Raw genomic sequence first — 26050 nt, forward strand, 5'->3', positions numbered from 1 at the left:
ACCATAAGAGAGTTATTAGCAATCAACAGTTTTGCCTCTAATCACCTGCGACCCCTCACAGAGCGGCTGTAGGTACGCCCATCCACCAGGAGAACTTCATCCACCAATCCCTGGATCCGCCCCTCCCCGTTCCTGCCCAGGCCCCGCCTCGCCCGGCCCCCCGGGCCGCTCTGGCCACCGCCCAACCACTAGAGGCCCGGCGCCGTAGACGCCTCCCCCGCCCTCACGTGCGGAAACCAGCGTGTACCCAGACCGCACCGCGCTTAACCGGACGGGGAGCATGCGCCATGTGTGCGTCCGGACTTCCTGTTCGCGTCCCATCGCTTCCGGCGGGGTATGTCTGACCAATAAGGTAGGCTCGGAGGCGGGCTATAGTTCTGCCCGGCTCTTCTCCCGCCTTCACTTAAGGAACCGCGGGGGAGGACCTGCGTGAGACCTGTGCGGCCAGGCCGGGGCTCATGGCCGCTTCCAGGACGCTCGGCACTTTTCGTCTCCCGCCGTTGCCCACGATTCGAGAAATCATTAAGTTGTTTAGACTGCAAGCCGTGAAGCAGCTATCCCAGAATTTTCTCTTGGACTTGAGGCTGACAGGTGGATGGCTTATCAGTGCTCCCTGGATGTCTTCCCCCCGCGTCCCTGGGGCGTGGGTCGGGGGGGGGGGTGTCGCGCGGACCCTGCGGGCGGGTGACGGGGGTCAGGCACAGGCGTGCAGTGGACTTAAGTCAGGCCCTTCTGCCGCTTTGAACTGAAAGAACTCCGGAGTCCCGCCGCCCGGGGAACCTGTGGAATGCGTTGTTTGCTCAGGGGTGTTTGCCGTGGGCTTTTGGAGGCAGGTTGTGCGGACGCCGAGCAAACACTAGGCGTAGAAGGGTTCGCGTTTCCTGAAAGGCGGTTTTGGAATTCGAGTCTCGGTGTGTTTACAATACGAAATACACTGCACGTGCTGACTAGATTGGCTTTTTATGCAGTTAAATTAGAGCAGGGATTTTATCAGTAACAACGTCGGAAGAGTGTCAGTTTCATGGGCTTCGTTATTTAAACGTTTACCTGTTGAGTCTAAAATCCTCGAGGGTGCAAATACTCATTTCGTAAATACATATTAAACCAGCCCCTATGTGCTAGAGGTGAAGATGGGATATGGGAGTGAGCAAGGCGAAGTCTGTCCCCAAGGAGCTTACATTTTAGTCAGTTTACATTCCCACTCCTGAAGTCACGTTTTATGAAGTAACATTTAAAGTACAATAAAATTCACCTGTTTGAAGCGCACAGTGTGATACATTTTGACAAGCGTGTATATTCGTTTAAGCTCTACCACCGTTTCTGAGTGCTGGTCGTTCTAAAAGATGAGACTTCCAAGAATACGATGTATATCAAATATGGCCACTAGTTCACGGTTGGAATACTTAACGTTTCTGAGGTTTTGATATTTCAGTCTGTTTGGCCCCTCTTCAGAAACTGAAAGGATCAGTAAATCACACCCCGAAAGTTCATTTTCTGTTAAATGAAGTACAGTCCACAAAGCATGGATAGGATGTTTTATTTTTTGGACATAGAATAGCAGTGTGGACAGATCGGTAGCAGTATAACTGGGTAAAAATAGCTTAACTTGGTTTCAGTTTTCTCATCTTTTAATTCGAGGAGAGCTCTACTATAAGAGCTTTAATAGGTTACCCACCTCTCAAATTCTTTGCTCCTGGTAGTAACCAGAACCAACCTTTTCTACTAGTCATCAGCTACATTCTAGGTATAGAGCCCCATTTTCAGGACTGAAAATACAGGTCTTTATATTTCCAAAAAAAATCCTTCATATACATTTTTTCATGTGAGTCTTTATTCACCTTTAGGAATAAATTCTGGAATCTAGGTACTATTATTCCCTCTTCTATAGGAACCAAAGTGAAGGGAAATTAAGGTACTTGTGTGAGGTGAGAAGCTCAGGTGTGAGCAGGGCAAGATGGAAACCCAAGCGTAGTGAATTGACAGTGCCTCTTTGATAGTCATTTGTATTTGAATGTTTCTGAAAAGTTTAAGGTGGAACGACTGTCCTACCTACTGTGATAGTTCTCCATTAAAAAAAAAAAATGAGAATATTAAATTCACTCCACGATACCTGTGCTTAATGCAGAATCTCTGTTCCCTCCGAGAGGCATTGGTCTTTAGTGGAGGAAGGATTGGCTTTAGGATTTACACCTGAGCTGGGGTCCCTTCTCTTCCATTTGCTTTCTAGGTAATCTCACCCAAATAAAATAATAAACAAGGAAACTGGGAAGTGTAGAGAAGTTAAACTAGGATAGTAGTTCTTAGTTAATGTGCTGTACGGATTTGCTGTGAGAAAGCATGTAAAGCACCTATAACAAATAGATGGTCAGTGGGTGCAAGTTTTCTCCTGGCACCTATTAAAGAGAAAACTATTTTTGGATGGTTGAGAGACTTTTTTTTTACTCTAAGCCTACAAGGGTGGGTTATCAATAATGGAAGCAAAAATGAGGCTGTACAGTATTAGTGAACAATGCAGTGAAGTGCTGGTATGTTTTCAGTGGCCAAATTTCCACTATCCCAAGAAGCCCAGTTGCTTGGATTTTAATATCTCAGTCAATAAAACCAGTCTATTGTTTGTTTTTCCAGAAGTGATGGTTGATTGCAGTGAATCCTCAGTAATCTGCTTTTCCATGATTTCTTAAGGTCTGCTAACTTAGAGAGATCGATTAATTAAAAAATTAATTTTCTCGTATCAACTTGCACGTTTGGAAAGCTTAAAAAACCTCCACTGCTAAGTGTCACTTTTTCCTGAAAATAACCAAGAATTCAAGTTTCTGCAAGTCTTATGAGCTAGGAACTTGCTGCCATTGCCATATTGACCACCAACTAGATACCTGCTGGTAAAAATAGAGACTGCCAGCACTTTTTGCTTCTGGATTTTTAACTAGCAGCACCGTGAATTCTGAGCGTGAAACTTGTCTTGCTTATTCAGATATTCAGTGTTCAACAACTGTAGAGAAGTGGTGTGTGCTTTTCCAGGCAGTTCTTCTTAGGAATTGATTGGTTTGGCAGAGGAACAAGTAGAAAAGACCATGTCGGCTAAATTTACGTTAAGGAAATTTGTTATGGTAATCTTGTTTTTATTAAGGGTTTGGTACAATTCACCAGTTATATGGTAGAATATTGAATGGCCACTATATGTTGGTTTAGGTTGAGTGTTAAATAATCATATAAATATTCTATATGTTATATATAAAAGATTAGTTGATTGAGTAATTGCTGATAAGAATTTGTGTAGATTATTTTTCTTTTTAAATTCCATATGTTGAAATTTGCCAAGGTAATCGACTGAAACTTTCTTTTCTCTAGATAAAATTGTAAGGAAAGCTGGCAATCTGACAAATGCTTATGTTTATGAAGTGGGCCCTGGGCCTGGGGGAATCACAAGATCCATTCTCAATGCCGGTGTTGCTGAGCTTCTGGTGGTTGAAAAGGATAGTCGATTTATTCCTGGATTACAGGTGAGATACTTGGTGTCTTTTTTAGGAGGCAAAAACTCAATATAAATCTTCAAACAACGATCCTTAAACCCCAGGGTACCCAAGGATTCTATAGTTTGCTCCTCCAACTGCAGCTCTCCAGGCTTCGTTCCAGAGATGCTGATTCCATAGTCTGGAGTGGTATAGGAATCTGCATTTCTGGCCAGCATGCCCACATGAACTGTTGGCCACAGCTTGAATAAACCTGCTTTATGCATTGATACCAAATAAACTAATTGCCTTGTGTGACCTTTTTTTATCTACTAATAGCTGTGCATGTCATGGCCCATTCTTTCAAAAATAAGTAAAACTAAGTAATGCCAATACTGACTTCTGAGAACCTCATTTAAATTCAGAAAATCATTTCTACAAGCAAAAGATGAAGACATATGCCTCATTGAGAGAGACTAATCGTTAAGCTTAGGAATTTGTATAAGGATTTTTTGAGTGAAGAAATTAAGTTGTGCCATTGTACATGTAGAGTTAAGATGAGGTTTAAATGAAATGATACCTGCATCTAAAACAGTAGGTGATGTCATATGGGAAATATTTGAAGGAATTGGGTGTGTTTCAACAGGAGAAGAGAAGCCTTGAGGGAGGGGATTGACAGCTGCCTATCAAAGGTTGTGGTGGGGAGGATCAGCTTGTTTTGGTCTTCTCTAGAAGAGAACTAAAACAAATAGGTAAGAATTGAGGGAGGCACATGTGGATTTAAAATGAGGAGGGACTTATATTTTTAAAACAGTGGCAAACAGTGGAACAGATTATATCAGGGATCTTGTAAAGGGAATTCTTCATGGGAGGCACTTAATGCCCTTAAAAGGGCCTTTGTTTGATTCCTCTGCAATTCTGAAACTTTAAAAGAGCCCTTAGCCTTTAGTTCATATGAGTAGCAATTTATTAGGCGAGTCCAGCAGAATAATAAAATTATCTACATTGTTACTTTCATACAAGAGGACAAATTGGTTTAAAATTAGGACATTCTGATGCTTTTGTATGTATTAATGGACGAATGTTTAATTTCTGTTAGAACAGTTAGAAAAAATTTGTTTGAAAATCTAGGGCTTTGTGTTCATGCCTCTGAATTTTTTTTAGAAAGCTAGTGATTTTTTTCTCATTATTTTGCTATTTCTAGTTTTTATGCTTTGAACAATTATGTATTTAGTTTCATCTAATTTTGCCAGCCTTTATTGATAGAATTGGTTTCAGATTTATAACTTTATTTGAGGAAAGAGCAGTGTATCAGTGGGAGGTGGAAGTGATAATATTGTTATTTTTGGTGAGAGCATAAGATGATAAAAATAAACTGAATAACACTGCGTAATTCCCTGCAGGTTTATTTATCTAACCCTTTTGTGGGCATAGAGAAGAAGACTCATCTGACTTTTTTCCCCTTAAAGGGACATCTTAACCCTAAATCTCACCGTCTCTTACATGTAATTCTTTCTCATTAGGCAGGGAGGTGAATCACATTTCTCATCGCCAGCTTAATTTATATATTCTCCTCTCTGATCTCAACTAAAGATCTTTGAAGACAGACTAAAAGACAACTGTACTCTTCTCTTCTCACCTGCCCCCCCCTCCCTGCCTACGCAGGTTCCCGCACTCCTAACCTCTGCCTTGTTTTATTTGTCTCATGAGATTTATTATCGTCTGACACACTATATGTTCTTATTTGTTGTCAGTCTCACCCCGTGGAATGTAAGCGCCATGAGGGTAGAGATTTTTGTTTGGTTTGTTCCCTGACATGTAAGAGTGCCTGGCACTCTTACATGTCAGGGAACATGTAATAGCAGGTGTTCAGTAATGTCTCACATGGGAGATAAAAAGGTGGTCTCTCTGTCTTTGTAGGGATCTATCTAATTAGCTGATTAAATGTGTTATTTAATGGTGAAAGTGAATAATTGTGTAGCATTGATTATCAAAAGAGTTTTGTACTTTTTTCCCTAACAATGAAGGTTGATTTCAAGGTAAATTACTGTGTAAGAAATGTGTATTTGACTTCTTTTTTGTTTCTGTAGGAGAGGCAAAATTAATTTTTAGTGTCTTATATGCAGGAAAGGAATTTACGTTAAAAAGAAATGTTGGGTACTAAAATATCAAATAGACTTCTTTTTCCTGTAAAGAATGTTTCATGTAAAACCACTTTCTTTTAGAGGTACTAAATTAATCATAAAACTCAGTGAAGGCAGAGGAGAGTGATCTATTTTAAGGATTCCATTTTAGTGATATCTAAGCTAATAGAATTACTTTTTAAAGAAATTGTAATAATTTATAAAATGTCTGCTAGCTGAAAGTATGTCATTTGTAGCTTAATTCAATTCTTAAAACATTATCACGAGGCAGCCTACGGGAAAGAACATAGTGATAACATAGGTTTCACTATCAGCATGTTGTAATGTAAGAAAACATGTCTAATACGTGGAAGCATTATAGTATGAGTTTGTAGCGAAGAACAGACTGTTAGCATCAAATGGCCTGTGTTTGACTTCAGGCTCTACTGTTTACTATTTATATGACTTTGGGCAGGTAACTATCTCTCTGTGCCTTGGTTTGCTCATAGGATTGTTATGGATTAAATGAATGCCTTATCTTAGTGGGCACTCAGTACAATTTTTGATATAAGTAATCAATTATCATCCCCATGCCTTGGGCACTTTTGTAATTAAGGATTGTTTATGAGACTGCTAATCGGGAAAGAGGTGTAGGAAAACAGTAATGTTATTCCTTTGGAGCACTAGAAAATCCCCAGGGCTGTGGAAACATTGGGACTTTCTCCAACTCATCAAACTAGTATTGGACATGTGGAGTTTCTTTCTCTTATTGTGGTTGCATTTTCTTGTGATTGTGCATAAAACTTAGTTTTTATCATGTACAGTTTATCAGGTTTTTTTTAATTTGATGCTTTTTACACCTTAGTTTTAAAATAATTGGCCAAAACTAAGAATTTCTCCTACATTTTCTTCTGGATGTTTTATCTGGATGTGGAATCTAAAAAAACAACAACAACAAAACAAAAGTGAACTCGTAGATGCAGAGAACAGATTGGTGACTGCCAGAGGCTGGGGGTTGGGCTTGGGTGAACTGGGTGAAGTTAGTCAAAAGGTACAAACTTCCAGTTATAAAATAAGTCCTGGGGATGTAATGTAGAGCACGCTGACTACAGTTAATACTGTACTGTACATTTTAAAGTTGCTAAGAGAGTGAATCTTAAAAGTGCTCATCACAAGAAGAAAAATTTGTAAGTGTGTGGTGATAGTTTCACAGTGTACACATATATCTAATCATTATGTTGTGCCCCGGAAACTAACATACTGTTATATGTTAATTGTATCTCAGTTTTTTAAAAAGTTGAATGCTAATTGACTTGAAAGCTTATTTCCTGAATAATGTACAAATTCTTAGAATCATAAGCAACATAAGATCCAGTGGTTTTCAAAGTTCACTTGACCCTAGAACAACACGGATTTGAACTGCAGTGGTCCACTTATACACAGATTTTTTTTTCAGTAAATACATGCAGTACTATACGATCTGAGGTTTGAGGTTGAACAGGTACAGAGGGCTGATTATGGGACTTGAGTAACTGTGAATTTAGGTATTCTCGGCAGGTCCTAGAACCAATCGCCTGCAGATACCAAGGGATGATTGTAAATGGGAAGGAGGAAAATAAAATCCCTCCAATTTTCCAAGTGTTGATTAAGTAGAGACCTTAATTTAGTAGTTAGAGTGCCTCCTGGTTGGTTTGCTCCAGGTGAGCCAAATTATAAACTCTGCCAGAACTTGCTCTCCTCTTGTTCTAAACATTCCATGACAAAACAAAAATAACAGTGAAAGGCAGAAGTCTCACTTTGATCTTCTTTTTGCACAATGAGAGGAACATGAACCTTGAATATCTACAAATCTACAGTTTGGAGTAAAATATTACAATAAATCTCTATGAATCACTAGGTAATACTAGTTCCTTACAATGAGCAGAAAAATTATGAAGGTATCTCTAAAATATTTTCAGTAAGGAAACTTGTTTAGACACTAATCTTAGCGAGATCATTCTAACTCTAAATTCTCAAAGTGGAGTCAATATAATTTGCTTCCTCCTTACCCCATCTAAGTGCATGAAATTTTAGCACTTAAATTTAATGCATGTTTCAGAGTCACAGTACTTTGAGAAATTTTAAAAAAAAAATGCCAAAACCCAAACTAAGAATTTCTCCTGTCTTCTAGAAGTTTCATAGTTTTAACTTTTACATGTAGGTCTGTGACACATTTTGAGTTAACTTTTGTGTATATTGTGAAGTAAGGGTAAAGATTTTTTTTTTTTTTTGCACCATTTGTTGAGAATATTATCTTTTCCTCATTGAGTTGCCTTGTTACTATTGTCAAAAATCAATTAGCTTTATGTGTGTTGGTCCATATCTGGACTTCCAATTCTGTTTTATTGATCTATAGGTCTGTCTTTTCACCAGTACCAATCTGTGTTGATTACTGTAGCTTTATAGTAAGACTTGAGAGCAGGTAATGTAAGTCTTCCAACCTTGTTCTTCTTTTTCGAAATTGTTTTTGCTATTCTAGATCCTTTGCATTTCCATATAGTTTAAAAATCATATTGGCAGTTTCCACTTAAAAAAAAAAAAGCCTCATGTGATTGCGATTGGATTAAAACTGTAGATCACTTTGGGGAGAACTGGCATCTTAATAGTATAGTCTCCTGATCCATGAATAAGATATATTGCTCCATTTATTAGGTTTTCTCTAATTTCTCATGGCCATGTTTTATAGTTCTTAGTAGACAAGCCTTGCACATCTTTTATCAGATTTACCCTTAACTATTTCATATTCTTTGATACTATTGTACATGGTATTGGTTTTTAATTTTAACTCCAAGTTGTTTGTTGTTACTATGTAGAAATACCTTTTTTTTTTTAGATATTGACTTTGTATCCTGCAACCTTGCTATACTCACTTATTAGCTGTTTTGTAGATTCCTTAGTATTGTCTGCATATATTAATATTTCATCTGCAAATAAAGACAGTTTCACCTCCTCCATTCCAATCTATTTGTCACTATTTATCTTCATCTTGCACTAAGACCTCCAGTACAGTGTTTAACAGAAGTGGTAGGAATAAACATCCTTGTCTTTCTCGGGTCTTAGGGGAAAAGCATTCAGACTCTTACCATTGAGTACGATGTTAGTTGTAGGTTTCCTGGATCTCCTTTTTCAGACTGAAGAAGGTCCCTTCTGTTCCTAGTTTGCTGAGAAGTTTTTTGTTTGTTTTAAATAATGAATGGATATTGGATTTGCAAGAATACTTTTTCTGAGTTTTTGAGATAATCGTATGGTTTTCTTTTTAATTTGTTAATATAGCGAATTATATTTATTTTTCTAATGGTAAATAAACCATCTGTAGAATCTGTAATGATGTCACCTCTCTCATTCCTGATGTTGGTAATTGGCATATCTCTCTTTACTGATCAGTCTGGCTACAGAGTAGTCAACTTTATTGATCTTAAACAAACAAAAACAGCTTTGGAATCGCTGATTTTTCTCTGTTGTTTTATTTCATAGATTTCTGCTCTGAAATTTTTGTTCCTCTTGCTTTGGGTTTAATTTGTTCTTTCTGTAGTTTAAGGTGGAAACTGAAGTCATTGATTTGAAGCCTTTCTTATTTTCTTATAGGTGTTAGTACAATAAATTTCCCTCTCAGTACACCTTTAGGAGAATCCCACAAATTTTGATATGTTGTTTTCATTTTCATTGCATTCAGAATACTTTCTAATTTCCTTTTTCTTTTTAATATTTTTTGAGATATTAAAGAAAGACTTTAGCTCCAATTTCCCTTATAGTTTCTTATTTGACTTGTGGATTATTTAGAAGTGTATCATTTAGTTTGAAAATTTGGGGGCTTTTCAGATCTCTTTCTGTTATTAATTTCTAATTCCATTGTAATCAGAGAACATACTTTGTATGAGTTGAATCATTTTTTCTTAATTCAGACTTGTTTATGGCATATGGAATATGATCTGTCTTGGTAAACGTTTCTTGAAAAGAATATGCATTCTGCTGTTGTTGGATGCAGCATAAATTTCAGTTAGGTCAGTTGGCATTACTCAAGTCTTCTGTCTCCTTAGTGATTTTCTGTCTACTTGTTCAATCATTTATTGAGAGAAAGGTATTGAAATCTTGTACTCTAATTGCAGATTTGTCTGTCTCTCCTTGCAGTCCTATGAGTTTTTGTTTCACCTATTTTTAAACACCGTTTTTAGGTGCATAAACATTTAGGATTGTTATATCTTTGTTATGGATTGGCTTGTTTATCATTTTGAAATGATCTTCATGATCCCTGGTGATATTCTTTCTTCTGAAATCTACGTTGTCTGATATTAATATAGCCATTCCATCTTTCTTTTGATGAGTGTTAGAATTGTATATCTTTTCCATCCTTTTTACCTATTTCTGTTTTTATATTTTAAGTGTGTTTCTCATAGGCAAGTGTGTAGTGGGTCTTGCATTTTTCCCACCACTCTGGCCATCTCTGCCTTATGTATTAGTTTTCTATTGCTGCTGTAACAAATTACCACAAATTCAGTAGCTTAAAATGACAAATTTTTCTCTTACAGTTCTGGGGGTCAAAAGTCTAAAAGCAAGGTCAGCAGGGCTGTATTCTGCTGGAGGCTTCAGGGGAGAATGTTTCCTTGCCTTTTTCAGCTTCTAGAGGCCACCTGCCATCATTAGCTCATGTACCTCTTGCTTCCACATCTCTACTATTGCCTCTAATCCTCCTGCCTCTCATCACCTTTGTGATTACCTTGGGCCCACTTGAATAATTTAGGCTTATTTCCCCATCTCAAGATCTTTAATCACATCAGCCAAGCTCCTGTTACCATGTAACATAACATAGTCACAGGTTCCAGGGATTAGGATGTGGATCTTTGTGGGGCCAGTAGTCAGTCTACTGCAGTTTATTATCTGTAACTCTGTATTTTATTATTTGAGTGGTTTATTGAAGGTGTATAGTATACATCTGTCTTTAACATATCCCAGTCTATCTTCAAGTAATTACGTATACCACTTCACGTATAGCATACAGATCTTACAATAGTATACTTGCATCTCTTCCTGCCAGGCCTTTGTGCTGTTGTTGCTGTATTTCTCCATATGTTGTAAAGTTCACAATACAGTGTTACTTTTTGTTTTAAAAGTCAATTCTATATTAAAGAGACTTAAATAATAAGCCAAAATTCTTACATATTTACCCATGTGGTTACTACTTTGAGTGCTCTTCTTCCATATTTCTATTTAGTATCATTTTCTTTCTACCTGAAAAACTTTCTTTAGCATTTCTTGTAGTGTGGATCTCCTGGTAATAAATCTTTTTTAGAATGTCTGAAAAAGTGTTTTATTTTTGCCTTTGTGTTTAAAAAACATAGTGTCAGGTTTTTGGGTTTTTTCAGTGCTCTTAAGATGTTGCTCTGCTATTACTTGTGTTGTTTCTGACCAAGAAATCTGCTGTCATTCTTATCTTTGCTTCTGTCTTTTTTCTCTGGCTATTTTTAAGATTTTTTTCTTTATCACTGGTTTTGAGCATTTTCATCATGATGTGTCTTGGTGTCATTTTCTTCATGTTTCTTGCCCGTGGGGCAGTGAGAGCTTCTTGGATCTGCAGGTTTTCCTGCACTTCCTGTTATCCAGTGTCTGAATATTATTGCCTCAACTATTTTGTCCATTTCTCGTTTAAGGCAAAAGAATGTATCTGGTCTCCTATATTTCATCTTGACCAGAGTAAGAAGCTCTAGGATTCTTCCTAAGCGTTAAGTTCTGTGTTTTATTTCATGGAATTTTGGAGATAGTAAGGCATTGATTATTGTTTGTATTACCTCTGGGATTTTATAATAGGTAAACAGAGTGATTATTTCTTCCTTGGTAGGCAAAGTAGAGAGTTCATGGCATTGAGAATCAAATAGGCTGATGTTCAAATATCATATATGTCACTTACTAGCTTTGTGACCCTGAGCTTGCCTTTGAATCTTTTTTAGCTACAGCTTTCTCATCTGCAGCATGGGAATGATAGTTATCTTCTGTGGTTATTACAAGGATAGATAGAAATTTATGTAAAGAGCTTGGCCTATTGCCAGTAGTCAATAAATGGTTGCTGTTATAATTATTCTCCTTCCCTGTCGTCTTGTAAAGGGACATATAAAGTAATCTAGTCATCCTGACAAAAGGAGCTGTTTTTAATCAGAGGTAGTAGAATTTTGAAATTCTTTCATTGCTAGCAAATTTTAAATAAGGAGGACTTTCTGTTGTGATAATTACATACTTTACACATGTAAGCTACTTGATGTAGATATAACCGTAGTCAATCATAACATAGACAACACTCAACCAATTAGCAAAAGGTGACTTACAGCCAAAGTGATTTCCTAGTCCACTGTAAGTCGTAAGTACAGAGATCAATGCTAGAAGCAGACCCACTGACAAGAGCAAGAAGTAACAATTATTACTGTGGCAGAAAGGCTATAAAAAGCAAATATAAAACTGAAAAAAAGCACAGCACTAAGGGATCATAACCATTGAGGCCGTTGCTCTACAGGCAACAGTGACCCAAGTCATCAAGAAAAGGGTGAAATTGGGTGCATGGTTCTTGGGTTAGGAAGAGAATTGTGCAATACAGTTTAGAAAGATTTCCATCTGTATGTTTCTGTTTAAGAAATGTTAACACTTAAAGGAGTTACATTGGTTGAATAGGAAATTTATTAAATCAAACATCTAATTCCTTGATGAGTCTGAGTAAGTGAGTTTCTACTGTACATGTTCTGGTCCTGTTTAAAAAGCAAAGCAGGCTGACTTTTTGAAATCATGCTGTAATCTTCACCCTTAGAAAAGTCATTTGTAAAATTATCTTAAATTCCTTTTGAATAATAGCATTAGTCTTTTCTGTGTGTTCTATATAATAAAAAAACTTTTTTTCACCTATTGTGTTTCATACTGTAGATTCATTATTGTATAGTTTGCCTAACAGTTTTGTCCAGCCCTTATTTCAACAGTGTTTGGGTTCCTACTTTGTGGCAAGTTAGAAAGAAGGTAATATCACTGGGCTGGGTAATTAATCCTTAGCCCACTGTACAGTGTTGGCTGCCATGAGCCCCTCACCATGAGAAGGTGGCATAAAACATACAAAATGGCTATTTGATACAGTTTTTTGTTCTCAAGGAATTGGTAATTGGGCATAAGTACCTTATAATTGGGTGTAAGTTCTTTCCTCATCAAATTAGATCACCAGCAAACTATCTAGTTAGACCATAGCTCCTTGCCCCCCACATAAAGCATTCACTAAGACTTTGACTTGTCAGAGGAGAGAGATTTTTAGGTGACCATGTGAAGAATACGTCTGCATTTGTTTTCTCACTTTTATTAAAGGCATTCTCTATTTGTTCCTTGTACCCTTTGCAAAACTTAATACCAGAAAAACACATGATCTCTTGGAAACTGGATATAATTACTTCCAATACTGAGTGAAAATGATATAATTCAGTATGTCAGCTGTGAGATCTAACATCTCCAGGATTGTTACGATGTAAAGCTCTCACGATTTACATACGTGTTTCTCCTATCATGGTTTGGCTTGCTTTCTTCTTTTACAGCCTTATTTAATGAATATTTTTTACTCAAAGCTTACTCATGCCTCATTTTGGAAGAATATAGGATTGGAAACTAAAATAAAAATGATAGAACAATTTGAGTGTCTGTATAAATACCCATTTGGCTGTAATCAAGTGCATGCATTCATAGTCAGCTGTGCCTTTGAGCACATTATGAGGCAACACCTCCAGTGTTTTGAAGTGTTATTCTTGAAGGGTTGTAATAGTGATCTTTCCCACCCCTTCGTCATTCCCCAAATATCATTATGATAATGAAAACATTTTCCTCTATTACTGGTTAGTTAGAAGGTCTTTCTGTGTCATTGCTGAATATCATCAGGTGTTGAAATGGCTGCTGTCTGTAATCATACTGTCATTTCAGTTTGTATAACATTTTTTTTTTCCCTCCATAATTGCTTCAGGGCCTTCCCATAAAACTGAACACCAGCATTCATTCCTTCTGCAGTGGGGAGTGGGAAAGGGGAAGATTAAGCTACAGAGTGGTCCTGGAAAAGGTAGACCTTTTAAAGAACAGGACGACTTGCTGTTTCACTGACACTTAAGCCTGAAGGGGAATCCAAAAAAAAAAAAAGCAACTTTAAACTTAGGAAAGGAAGGTGAATGTGTATTGCATCAGGTTTCTGGTATGCAGCTGTGTGTGTCAGTGTGGAAAAAATTAACATTTCAAACTTGGTTGAGTTATCAGAGCATGTAAATTAATGCCAAAAAGCCAAATTTACATTGACATTGTGAAACAAGCTTTTAGTTCTGCCTCTTCGTTTTTGGTATGCTTATTTGTTTTAATTATGTGAAGCATAATTATAGAAAAAAATTTAAAAGTTCTTCATTGATGGTAAATGCTATCATTAAATACACAGTTTTTATACAGTAAGAACCTGTCCCATAGAGAGCTATCTCCTTTTTTATTTTTATGGTATATTGAGGTTATTATATTTTCTAAGATTAATTGTCTGGAACTCATCAGATTAAGTTTTAGCAAATCATGGTAACTTAAAAGAATCCATAAGTACATTAATATTAGAGGTACGCGATTATTTTTGCTAAACTACCATGGCTAGATGTATCGAAGTAGATGATTCCCAGACTTAAAATGTTTAGCCTCTAATTAGTAAATGCTTTTCAGGTATGCATTTCTCAAATTCTAATTGATTTATCAGTGAAGTAGATCTTTGCAAGTTTCTGGACCCTACAAATTTGGGAGCCCCAAATCTCACAGGCTAGGAGAGGAGTTTTCCAGCTTCACAGAAAACTGCCATTTGAGCATTCACTTATTCATTCGCTTATCAAATATATATGAAGCACCTACTATGCACTATTGCAGCTGCAGGGGATATTAAGGTAGATAAGAGACAGGTGCCCGTAAGGGGCCTATGTTGTTGCAGGGAAAAGAAACTTAAATACACATAATTGTAATACACAGTGCTCTAGAGAAGCATGTGCAAGGCACATTGTTGACCCAAAGGTGTGAGTGATCTACAACTGGGTGCCCTGGTCCATGTCTCCCCTCTGGCTTCTGTGGTGGTGCTTTCGTCCTTCCTCAGTTGCCTGAGTTAGTGAAGAGGAGAGTTAGGAGAATTAGTTAGCTTTAATTGAGCTAGAGAAGAAGGTCCAAGGGATGCTCAGGGCACAAGTTCCTTGAATTGGAGCCAAGGTTCTCTGAGCTCCCTGAGCTGAGATTTAATGTGGGAAGAGGGTTACCTCTTCCTTTGTAACCTACTTTAGATGTGTTTGTTTTCATTGATTTTAGTCACTCCTGCATGTTGAGCTTTATAAGCTCAGGGATTGCATCTGTTTTTTTTGTTGTTGTTTGTTTTTTAAGTAAGGACTTCAAGAATCAAGTTTTGTGTTGGGTCCAGGGCACTTAACACAATGCAAATTTATAGATGGCTTAGCTGTAAGGCTCTTTTTAGTTAGGTGCCAGTGCTTCAGTATTGTAAGAGCATTTCTTAAGATGTGATGCGAAGGTGGATGAGATGGAGGAAAAAAAAAAAAAAAGATAAAGGAAAGAGTACTTTTTTCCTTTATTTATTTTTCTTTTTTACTCGGAAAAACTGAAGGAAGAGGAAGGAAAGCAAATAGTGGAAGGTAGAAATAGGCTGGGAGGTAGCTTTTGTTAAAACATTCAGGGTAATTCATTAGGTTGAAAGTGCCTGTGGGTCAGAAGTACTTTAGGGGTGCTCTGGTCAGGGGAGTGATTCAGAGTGCCATGTACAGCTTGGCGATGGCACGTGACTTTCTGCTTGTTGGACGCCAGTCGTCGATTAAGTTAAAGATCTTGGTAATATGTAGAATCCTTTGTATATACTTAGGCTACAAAGATTTAGTTGAACTAAGTCCATCTTTCCTATGATTTGCTCCTAATTAATTCTCAGTATTTCATTATCATGTCCTTAGTCTCTAATTTATTTTTTATCAATAATTTTTAATTGAAGTATAGTTGGCTTACAATGTTGTGTTAATTTCTGCTGTACGGCAAACTGATTCGGTTATACATATATATACATTCTTTTTTTTATATTATTTTCCATTATGGTTTATCACAGGGTATTGAATATAGTTCTCTGTGCTACACAGTAGGACCTTGTTGTTTATCCATCCTGTATATAATAGTTTGAATCTGCTAACCCCAAACTCCCAATCCTTCCATTCCCCACTCCCCCTTCCTCCCTTGGCAACTACCAGTCTGTTCACTGTGTCCGTGATTCTGTTTCTTTCAAGATAGGTTCATTTGTGTCACGTTTTAGATTCTACATGTGTTATCATATGGTATTTGTCTTTCTCTTTCTGACTTCACTTATTAGTATGATAATCTCTAGTTGCATCAGTGTTGCTGCAAGTGGCATTATTTCGTTCTTTTTTGTGGCTGAGTATAGTATTCCATTGTATATATGTACCACATCTTCTTTATGCATTCATCTGTCGATGGACATTTAGGTTGTTTCCATGTCCTGGCTATTGTGAATAGTGCCACTATGAACATTAGGGTGCATGTATCTTTTTGAATTATAGTTTTGTCTGAATATATGCTCAGGAGTGGGATTGCTGGATCATATGGTAATTCTATTTTTAGTTTTCTAAGGAACCTCCATACTGTTTTCCACGGTGACTGCACCAACTTACATTCCCACCAACAGTGTAGGAGGGTTCCCTTTTCTCTACACCCTCTCCAGCATGTTATTTGTAGACTTTTTAATGATGGCCATTCTGACCGGTGTGAGGTGGTACCTCATTGCAGTTTTGATTTGCATTTCTCTAATAATTAGCAGTGTTGAACATCTTTTCATGTGCCTATTGGCCATCTGTATGTGTTCTTTGGAGAAATGTCTATTTAGGTCTTCTGCCCATTTTTTGATTGGGTTTTTTTTTGGTTGTTGAGTTGTATGAGCTGTTTGTATATTTTGGGAATTAAGCCCTTGTGGGTCACATCGTTTGCAAATATTTTCTCCCATTCTGTAGGTTGTATTTTTGTTTTGTTTATGGTTTCCTCTGCTGTGCAAAAGCTTGTAAGTTTGATTAGGTCCCATTTGTTTATTTTTGTTTTTATTTCTGTTGCCTTGGGAGACTGCTTAGTCTTTCATTTAAAAAGACAGGTAAGAGTTGAGTTTTTGCTAAATCTGTACAGAAATACAAGTCATTCTGAGGGTCAGAATTAAGATAATGTATTATTTGTGATGTTATAAGCTATTGTTATACTGTTATCTGCCACTATCCCCAGTCATTCTTATGTGTTGAAAGTCAGACACCACAGTTGCCTGTTGCAGTGGACACAGCATGCTATTAGTTCATTAACGATCATTCTTAGTCTGGCTTTTCAGATTTATTTAACAATGCACAGACTTGAAGAAAAAAAATTAGTTCTACTCTTCTCCAAAGTGTATGAGCTCATTTTATTGACCTTTTTGTAAACTAGATGCTTTCTGATGCAGCACCTGGAAAACTGAGAATTGTCCATGGAGATGTCTTGACATTTAAGATAGAAAGGGCTTTTCCAGAAAGTCTCAAAAGACAGTGGGAGGATGGTAAGTGACTTTGGGTTGGTTTTCTTATTTTCTTTTGTAATTATTTAGATCACAGATATTTATGTTACTTATTATACATTATTAATGTTTATTATATATTTATATTAAAAATTAAATGAATAGAATTAAATAGGTAATGTGCATTGCAATGTTTTTCTGCTTTTCCACTTTGTTCCAAAGTAAGATAAAGTAATTTGATTTTATAATTCTAATTTATTTACCCGATATTTTTCAAATATTTTGGGTTCTGTTCAAATAAACTTTCCATTTTTATTATACCATATAAGGATGGAATGAACTATAAAGTGTTACTTTTTCCAAATGGTGAAAAAAGAAGTGTTTTAGGGAACCAAGCTGTACCCACACCTTTCTAACTTTATTTCCATTGTCTTTCACATTCAATGACTAACCAAGGCACTCTTCATTCACAGACAGTGTTTACTGGGTACCTGCTATGTGCCGGCTCCTTGGAATACGTAGATAAATGGGGTGTGTTTCTTGCCTGTGAAACCCCTCAGAACACCTGGAGGAGCGATTCTGGCATGCCCCCGTGGCTGCCCCCCTTGTCTCTGGCCGCTGCACGCCAGGCTCCTTCAGAGACACCAGCGCTGCCCGTCTCCCCCTTTCAACCCTCTGTCCTCTTCTCGGCACCAGCCTTCAGGTTTCTGCCTGCCCAGCCCGTCACAGACACAGTGACAACCGACCTAACTGCCTGCTTCAAACCATCTCAAGTTCCCTGGCATTAATCTGACTGTTACTGTCTTCTAGACGATTTCTCTGCTCATGTCTTCCCTGATACCAGGCCCTCCTATTCCTCCTTTCACAGTGTTGGGAGCTTTCTCTAACTGTTCTTTGCTGGTGGTTATTTTTCCACCCACATCTTACATGTTGTTTCTGCGATGGGGGGGGGAAGGGGTGGAATCTGCTGTTCTCATGCAGCAGGTTTGCCTGGATTTCTCCTCCCCTGTGGTCTCACTTACCACGTATATGCTGCACACACTTAATCTTCATGTCCAGCCTGTATCCCCTGCCTGGGTATCTGACAGCTTCATCTGGGTGCCCCGTAGGAACTTTGACCTCATCATGTCCAAAGCAAATGATCTTTTCCCTCAAACCAGTTCTTTTTCATGTTTTTCCTAAGCCAAAACCTGAAGACTTTGACTGACTGAATAGTAATTAGGTAGAATTTTTTTTCCTTGATAATTCAAAGCGGATTGTGAGAAAACATTGCTTCTGAAGAATAAATGGACTGGAAAATACTCAGCCATATCTTTTTGTATATTTTTGTTTGATGCTGTTAATATCCAGTTTGATTTTACTCTTAGCTAAAATTGTATTCAGAATATATTGATGAAATAATCATTCCAAGTTATTTTTCTTATGCCAACCAGATCCTCCAAATGTACATATTATTGGAAATCTGCCTTTTAGTGTATCAACTCCACTGATTATCAAATGGCTTGAAAACGTTTCTCATAGAAATGGACCTTTTGCTTATGGCAGAACCCAGATGACTTTGACTTTTCAAAAGGAAGTGGCAGAGGTAAGTTTTAACATTTTCTGGCTATTTTATCATGTGATCAAATTACCAAACAAAACAAAAAGAATGTGATAATTTGGAGTTGAGAAAGGGAAGGGGGCTGCATGTCTTATTATTCAATAGATAGACTTTGATTCAGCTAAGCCTGCTAGGCATTCCCATGGCTGGAGTGTTCCAAGTTTGTCTCTCTAGAAAATAAACCCTCAGGGCAGATGAGAGCAGTTTTTGAAGTGCAGAGGTTTAAGGAGGGAGTCTATAGACTATAAGCATTTTTTAAAAAATTTCATTATGACATAAATACGAAAGAGTATATAATGTATATGCATGGCTTTGTGTATGTATGGCTTAATAAAAAGAACATATGAATCTCTGCCACCCAAGTCAAGTTAATAATTAAATGACAGACATCTTTGACACCCTCTTGTGTACCTCATTCTGATTACATCTCCTGTCCCCCACCTGCTACCAGGATAATCTGTACCATGAGTTTGCGAATTATTATTCCCTGCATAGCTTATCGCATAGATTCTTATCTGTATAATTAATATACTTTAGTTTTGTCCATTTTTTAACTTTATACAAGTGGGTTCATACAACGTGTATTCTTTGTATTCTTTTTATCCTGATCTGCTCATGTTCATAGCTGTAGTTTATTTGTACAGCTATTTACTACCCACTCTTTGACTATTTATCTATCAGATTTATCTGTCCATTTTTCTGTTTTGGGACCCTGCATTAGTTTTTTTTTTTTTTAATTTTTTAAATTTTTATTTATTTATTTATTTATTTTTGGCTGTGTTGGGTCTTCGTTTCTGTGCGAGGGCTTTCTCCAGTTGTGGCAAGCGGGGGCCACTCTTCATCGCGGTGCGCGGGCCTCTCACTATCGCGGCCTCTCCTGTTACGGAGCACAGGCTCCAGACGCGCAGGCTCAGTAATTTTGGCTCACGGGCCCAGTTGCTCCACGGCATGTGGGATCTTCCCAGACCAGGGCTCGAACCCGTGTCCCCCGCATCGGCAGGCAGACTCTCAACCACTGCGCCACCAGGGAAACCCCCTGCATTAGTTTCAGTGTTTCATTATCACAAACAAAACTGTCATGAATGTTCCTATTTTGATGTCAGCTGGTGCACATAGGCAAGATTTCTTTAGGGTATAAACCTGAAAGTGGCAATGCTGGATCATTCTGCAGCTTTAAATTTACCACTCTTTTTTGCAGTGTCTAATCCGTTGTTAATTTTACTCAGTTTATTTTTCATTTCAGATATTGTATTTTTATCTCTAAAAGTTTCATTTGAGTCTTATTATATCTTCCCTTTCTCTCATTATGTTCATGCTTTCCTTGGCATCCTTATGCATATGTATAATATTTGTAATGGCTATTTTAAGATCTTTACCTACTAATTTCATTACCTCTGTCATTTCTGTACTGTTTTACCAGTTGACTTTGCCCACCCTCTTTGCCATGGGTGCCATTTTTCCACTTCTTTGCAAGCCTGATAATTTTTGACAAGATACTGGATATTCTGAGGTTTTTGTTTTTTTAATGTTGGGGATGCTTCTGGCATCTAGTGGGTAGAGGTTAAGGATTCTGATAAACATCCTTCAGTGCACAGGACAGTCCCCCACAGCAAAGAATTACTCAGCACTAACCAGCCCAAAATGTCAATAATGCCACAGTTGGAAAAACTTTGTTTTAGAGTATTTGGCTATAAAATCCATCACAAAAATGTAGGACCCTTTTGTGTTTGTTAGAAACTCTAAGATGACATCCTCTTTTTCCTGAGGTCCTAGTCATCTCCTCCTCGTGACTCGGTTAATTCTCTTCTGTTGGTTTGAATTGAGGCCATGCTAATAGTTCTCCTTGTTTTCTTTTTTTTTTTTTCAAACATCTTTATTGAAGTATAATTGCCTTACAATAGTGTGTTAGCATCTGCTTTATAACAAAGTGAATCTGTTATACATATACAATATGTTCCCATTTCTCTTCCCTCTTGCATCTCCCTCCCTCCCACCCTCCCCATCCCACCCCTCTAGGTGGTCACAAAGCACCGAGCTGATCTCCCTGTGCTATGCGGCTGCTTCCCACTAGCTATCTATTTTACATTTGGTAGTGTATATATGTCCATGACACTCTCTTACCCTGTCACATCTCACCCCACCCCCTCCCCATATCCTCAAGTCCATTCTCTAGTAGGTCTGTGTCTTTATTCCCGTCTTGCCACTAGGTTCTTCATGGCCTTTTTTTTTTTTTTTTCCCTTAGATTCCATATATATGTGTTAGCATACTGTATTTGTTTTTCTCTTTCTGACTTACTTCACTCTGTATGACAGACTCTAACTCCATCCACCTCATTACAAATACCTCCATTTCATTTCTTTTTATGGCTGAGTAATATTCCATTGTATATACGTGCCACATCTCCTTTATCCATTCATCCAATGATGGACACTTAGGTTGCTTCCATGTCCTGGCTATTGTAAATAGAGCTGCAATGAACATTTTGGTACATGACTCTTTTTGACCTATGGTTTTCTCAGGGTATATGCCCAGTAGTGGGATTGCTGGGTCGTATGGTAGTTCTATTTGTAGTTTTTTAAGGAACCTCCATACTGTTCTCCATAGTGGCTGTATCAATTTACATTCCCACCAACAGTGCAAGAGGGTTCCCTTTCCTCCACACCCTCTCCAGCATTTATTGTTTCTAGATTTTTTGATGATGGCCATTCTGACCGGTGTGAGATGATATCTCATTGTAGTTTTGATTTGCATTTCTCTAATGATTAATGATGTTGAGCATTCTTTCATGTGTCTGTAGGCCATCTGTATATCTTCTTTGGAGAAATGTCTATTTAGATCTTCTGCCCATTTTTGGATTGGGTTGTTTGTTTTTTTGTTATTGAGCTGCATGAGCTGCTTGTAAATCTTGGAGATTAATCCTTTGTCAGTTGCTTCATTTGCAAATATTTTCTCCCATTCTGAGGGTTGTCTTTTGGTCTTGTTTATGGTTTCCTTTGCTGTGCAAAAGCTTTTCAGTTTCATTAGGTCCCATTTGTTTATTTGTGTTCTTATTTCCATTTCTCTGGGAGCTGGGTCAGAAAGAATCTTGCTGTGATGTATGTCATAGAGTGTTCTGCCTATGTTTTCCTCTAAGAGTTTGATAGTGTCTGCCCTTACACTTAGGTCTTTAATCCATTTTGAGTTTATTTTTGTGCATGGTGTCAGGGAGTGTTCTAATTTCATACTTTTACATGTTCCTGTCCAATTTTCCCAGCACCACTTATTGAAGAGGCTGTCTTTTCTCCACTGTATATGCTTGCCTCCTTTATCAAAGATAAGTTGACCATATGTGTGTGGGTTTATCTCTGGGCTTTCTATCCTGTTCCATTGATCTATATTTCTGTTTTTGTGCCAATACCAAACTGTCTTGATTACTGAAGCTTTGTAATATAGTCTGAAGTCAGGGAGCCTGATTCCCCCAGCTCCATTTTTCGTTCTCAAGATTGCTTTGGCTATTCGGGGTCTTTTGTGTTTCCATACAAATTGTGAAATTTTTTGTTCTAGTTCTGTGAAAAATGCCAGTGGTAGTTTGATAGGGATTGCATTGAATCTGTAGATTGCTTTGGGTAGTAGAGACATTTTCACAATGTTGATTCTTCCAATCCAGGAACATGGTATATCTCTCCATCTATTTGTATCATCTTTAATTTCTTTCATCAGTGTCTTATAATTTTCTGCATACAGGTCTTTTGTCTCCTTAGGTAGGTTTATTCCTAGATATTTTATTCTTTTTGTTGCAATGGTAAATGGGAGTGTTTTCTTAATTTCACTTTCAGATTTTTCGTCATTAGTGTATAGAAATGCAAGAGATTTCTGTGCATTAATTTTGTATCCTGCTACTTTACCAAATTCATTGATTAGCTCTAGGAGTTTTCTGGTAGCATCTTTAGGATTCTCTATGTATAGTATCATGTCATCTGCAAATAGTGACAGCTTTACTTCTTCTTTTCCGATTTGGATTCCTTTTATTTCTTTGTCTTCTCTGATTGCTGTGGCTAGGACTTCCAGAACTATGTTGAATAATAGTGGTGAGAGTGGGCAACCTTGTCTTGTTCCTGATCTTAGTGGAAATGGTTTCAGTTTTTCACCATTGAGGACAATGTTGGCTGTGGGTTTGTCATATATGGCCTTTATTATGTTGAGGAAAGTTCCCTCTATGCCTACTTTCTGCAGGGCTTTTATCATAAATGGGTGTTGAATTTTGTCAAAAGCTTTCTCTGCATCTATTGAGATGATCATATGGTTTTTCTCCTTCAATTTGTTAATATGGTGTATCACATTGATTGATTTGCGTATATTGAAGAATCCTTGCATTCCTGGGATAAACCCCACTTGATCATGGTGTATGATCCTTTTAATGTGCTGTTGGATTCTGTTTGCTAGTATTTTGTTGAGGATTTTTGCATCTATGTTCATCAGTGATATTGGCCTGTAGTTTTCTTTCTTTGTGACATCTTTGTCTGGTTTTGGTATCAGGGTGATGGTGGCCTCGTAGAATGAGTTTGGGAGTGTTCCTCCCTCTGCAATATTTTGGAAGAGTTTGAGAAGGATAGGTGTTAGCTCTTCTCTAAATGTTTGATAGAATTCGCCTGTGAAGCCATCTGGTCCTGGGCTTTTGTTTGTTGGAAGGTTTTTAATCACAGTTTCAATTTCAGTGCTTGTGATTGGTCTGTTCATATTTTCTATTTCTTCCTGGTTCAGTCTCGGCAGTTTGTGCATTTCTAAGAATCTGTCCATTTCTTCCAGGTTGTCCATTTTATTGGCATATAGTTGCTTGTAGTAATCTCTCATGATCTTTTGTATTTCTGCAGTGTCAGTGGTTACTTCTCCTTTTTCATTTCTAATTCTATTGATCTGAGTCTTCTCCCTTTTTCTCTTGATGAGTCTGGCTAATGGTTTATCAATTTTGTTTATCTTCTCAAAGAACCAGCTTTTAGTTTCATTGATTTTTGCTATTGTTTCCTTCATTTCTTTTTCATTTATTTCTGACCTGATATTTATAATTTCTTTCCTTCTGCTGGCTTTGGGGTTTTTTTGTTCTTCTTTCTCTAATTGCTTTAGGTGCAAGGTTAGGTTGTTTATTCGAGATGTTTCCTGTTTCTTGAGGTAGGCTTGTATTGCTATAAACTTCCCTCTTAGCACTGCTTTTGCTGTGTCCCATAGGTTTTGGGTCGTCGTCTCTCCATTGTCATTTGTTTCTAGGTATTTTTTGATTTCCCCTTTGATTTCTTCAGTAATCACTTCGTTATTAAGTAATGTATTGTGTAGCCTCCATGTGTTTGTATTTTTTACAGATCTTTTCCTGTAATTGATATCTAGTCTCATAGCATTGTGGTCGGAAAAGATACTTGATACGATTTCAATTTTCTTAAATTTACCAAGGCTTGATTTGTGACCCAAGATATGATCTATCCTGGAGAATGTTCCATGAGCACTTGAGAAAAATGTGTATTCTGTTGTTTTTGGGTGGAATGTCCTATAAATATCAATTAAGTCCATCTTGTTTAATGTATCATTTAAAGCTTGTGTTTCCTTATTTATTTTCATTTTGGATGATCTGTCCATTGGTGAAAGTGGGGTGTTAAAGTCCCCTACTATGATTGTGTTGCTGTCAATTTCCCCTTTCATGGCTGTTAGTATTTGCCTTATGTATTGAGGTGCTCCTATGTTGGGTGCATAAATATTTACAATTGTTATACCTTCCTCTTGGATCGATCCCTTGATCATTATATAGTGTCCTTCTTTGTCTCTTGTAATAGTCTTTATTTTAAAGTCTATTTTGTCTGATATGAGAATTGCTACTCCAGCTTTCTTTTGATTTCCATTTGCATGGAATATCTTTTTCCATCCCCTCACTTTCAGTCTGTATGTGTCCCTAGGTCTGAAGTGGGTCTCTTGTAGACAGCATATGTATGGGTCCTGTTTTTGTATCCATTCAGCCAGCCTGTGTCTTTTGGTGGGAGCATTTAATCCATTTACATTCAAGGTAATTATCAATATGTATGTTCCTATTCCCATTTTCTTAAATGTATTGGGTTTGTTATTGTAGGTGTTTTCCTTCTCTTGTGTTTCTTGCCTAGAGAATTTCCTTTAGCATTTGTTGTAAAGCTGGTTTGGTGGTGCTGAACTCTCTCAGCTTTTGCTTGTCTGTAAAGGTTTTAATTTCTCCATCGAATCTGAATGAGATCCTTGCTGGGTAGAGTAATCTTGGTTGTAGGTTTTTCTCCTTCATGACTTTAAGTATATCCTGCCACTCCCTTCTGGCTTGCAGAGTTTCTGCTGAGAGATCAGATGTTAACCTTATGGGGATTCCCTTGTGTGTTATTTGTTTTTTTTCCCTTGCTGCCTTTAATATGTTTTCCTTATATTTAATTTTTGACAGTTTGATTAATATGTGTCTTGGCGTGTTCCTCCTTGGGTTTATCCTGTATGGGACTCTCTGTGCTTCCAGGACTTGATTAACTATTTCCTTTCCCATATTAGGGAAGTTTTCAACTATAATCTCTTCAAAAATTTTCTCAGTCCCTTTCTTTTTCTCTTCTTCTTCTGGTACCCCTATAATTCGAATGTTGGCACGTTTAATGTTGTCCCAGAGGTCCCTGAGACTGTCCTCAGTTCTTTTCATTCTTTTTTCTTTATCCTGCTCTGTAGTAGTTATTTCCACCATTTTATCTTCCAGGTCACTTATCCTTTCTTCTGCCTCAGTTATTCTACTATTGATCCCATCTAGAGTATTTTTAATTTCATTTATTGTGTTTTTCATCATTGCTTGGTTCCTCTTTAGTTCTTCTACATCCTTGTTAAATGTTTCTTGCATTTTGTCTATTCTATTTCCAAGATTTTGGATCATCCTTACTATCATTATTCTGAATTCTTTTTCAGGTAGACTACCTATTTCCTCTTCATTTGTTAAGTCCAGTGTGTTTTGAGCCTGCTCCTTCATCTGCTGTGTGTTTTTCTGTCGTCTCATTTTGCCTATCTTACTGTGTTTGGGGTCTCCTTTTCACAGGCTGCAGGTTCGTAGTTCCCGTTGTTTTTGGTATCTGTCCCCAGCGGCTAAGGTTGGTTCAGTGGGTTGTGTAGGCTTCCTGGTGGAGGGAACTAGTGCCTGAGTTCTGGTGGATGAGGCTAGATCTTGTCTTTCTGGTGGGCACGTCCACGTCTGGTGGTGTATTTTGTGGTGTCTGTGGCCTTATTATGATTTTAGGCAGCCTCTCTGCCAATGGATGGGGTTGTGTTCCTGTCTAGCTAGTT

The 26050-nt window shown here is 37.6% G+C and overlaps 1 protein-coding gene across 1 annotated transcript in view; it reads left to right on the forward strand.

Moving 5' to 3' along the window:
- The first annotated feature begins 393 nt into the window (after positions 1-393).
- Positions 394-26050, forward strand: part of TFB1M (transcription factor B1, mitochondrial) — an 86513-nt gene continuing 60856 nt past the window's right edge. The window contains exons 1-4 of the mRNA XM_028167454.2: positions 394-591; positions 3349-3500; positions 17090-17198; positions 18590-18741. Coding sequence (XP_028023255.2) covers positions 459-591; positions 3349-3500; positions 17090-17198; positions 18590-18741 — 546 coding nt within the window. The 5' untranslated portion in view covers positions 394-458. The remainder of the gene's footprint in view (positions 592-3348; positions 3501-17089; positions 17199-18589; positions 18742-26050) is intronic.

The sequence above is a fragment of the Balaenoptera acutorostrata genome, chromosome 14 (genome assembly GCF_949987535.1).
Source record: "Balaenoptera acutorostrata chromosome 14, mBalAcu1.1, whole genome shotgun sequence".
NCBI lineage: Eukaryota > Metazoa > Chordata > Mammalia > Artiodactyla > Balaenopteridae > Balaenoptera > Balaenoptera acutorostrata.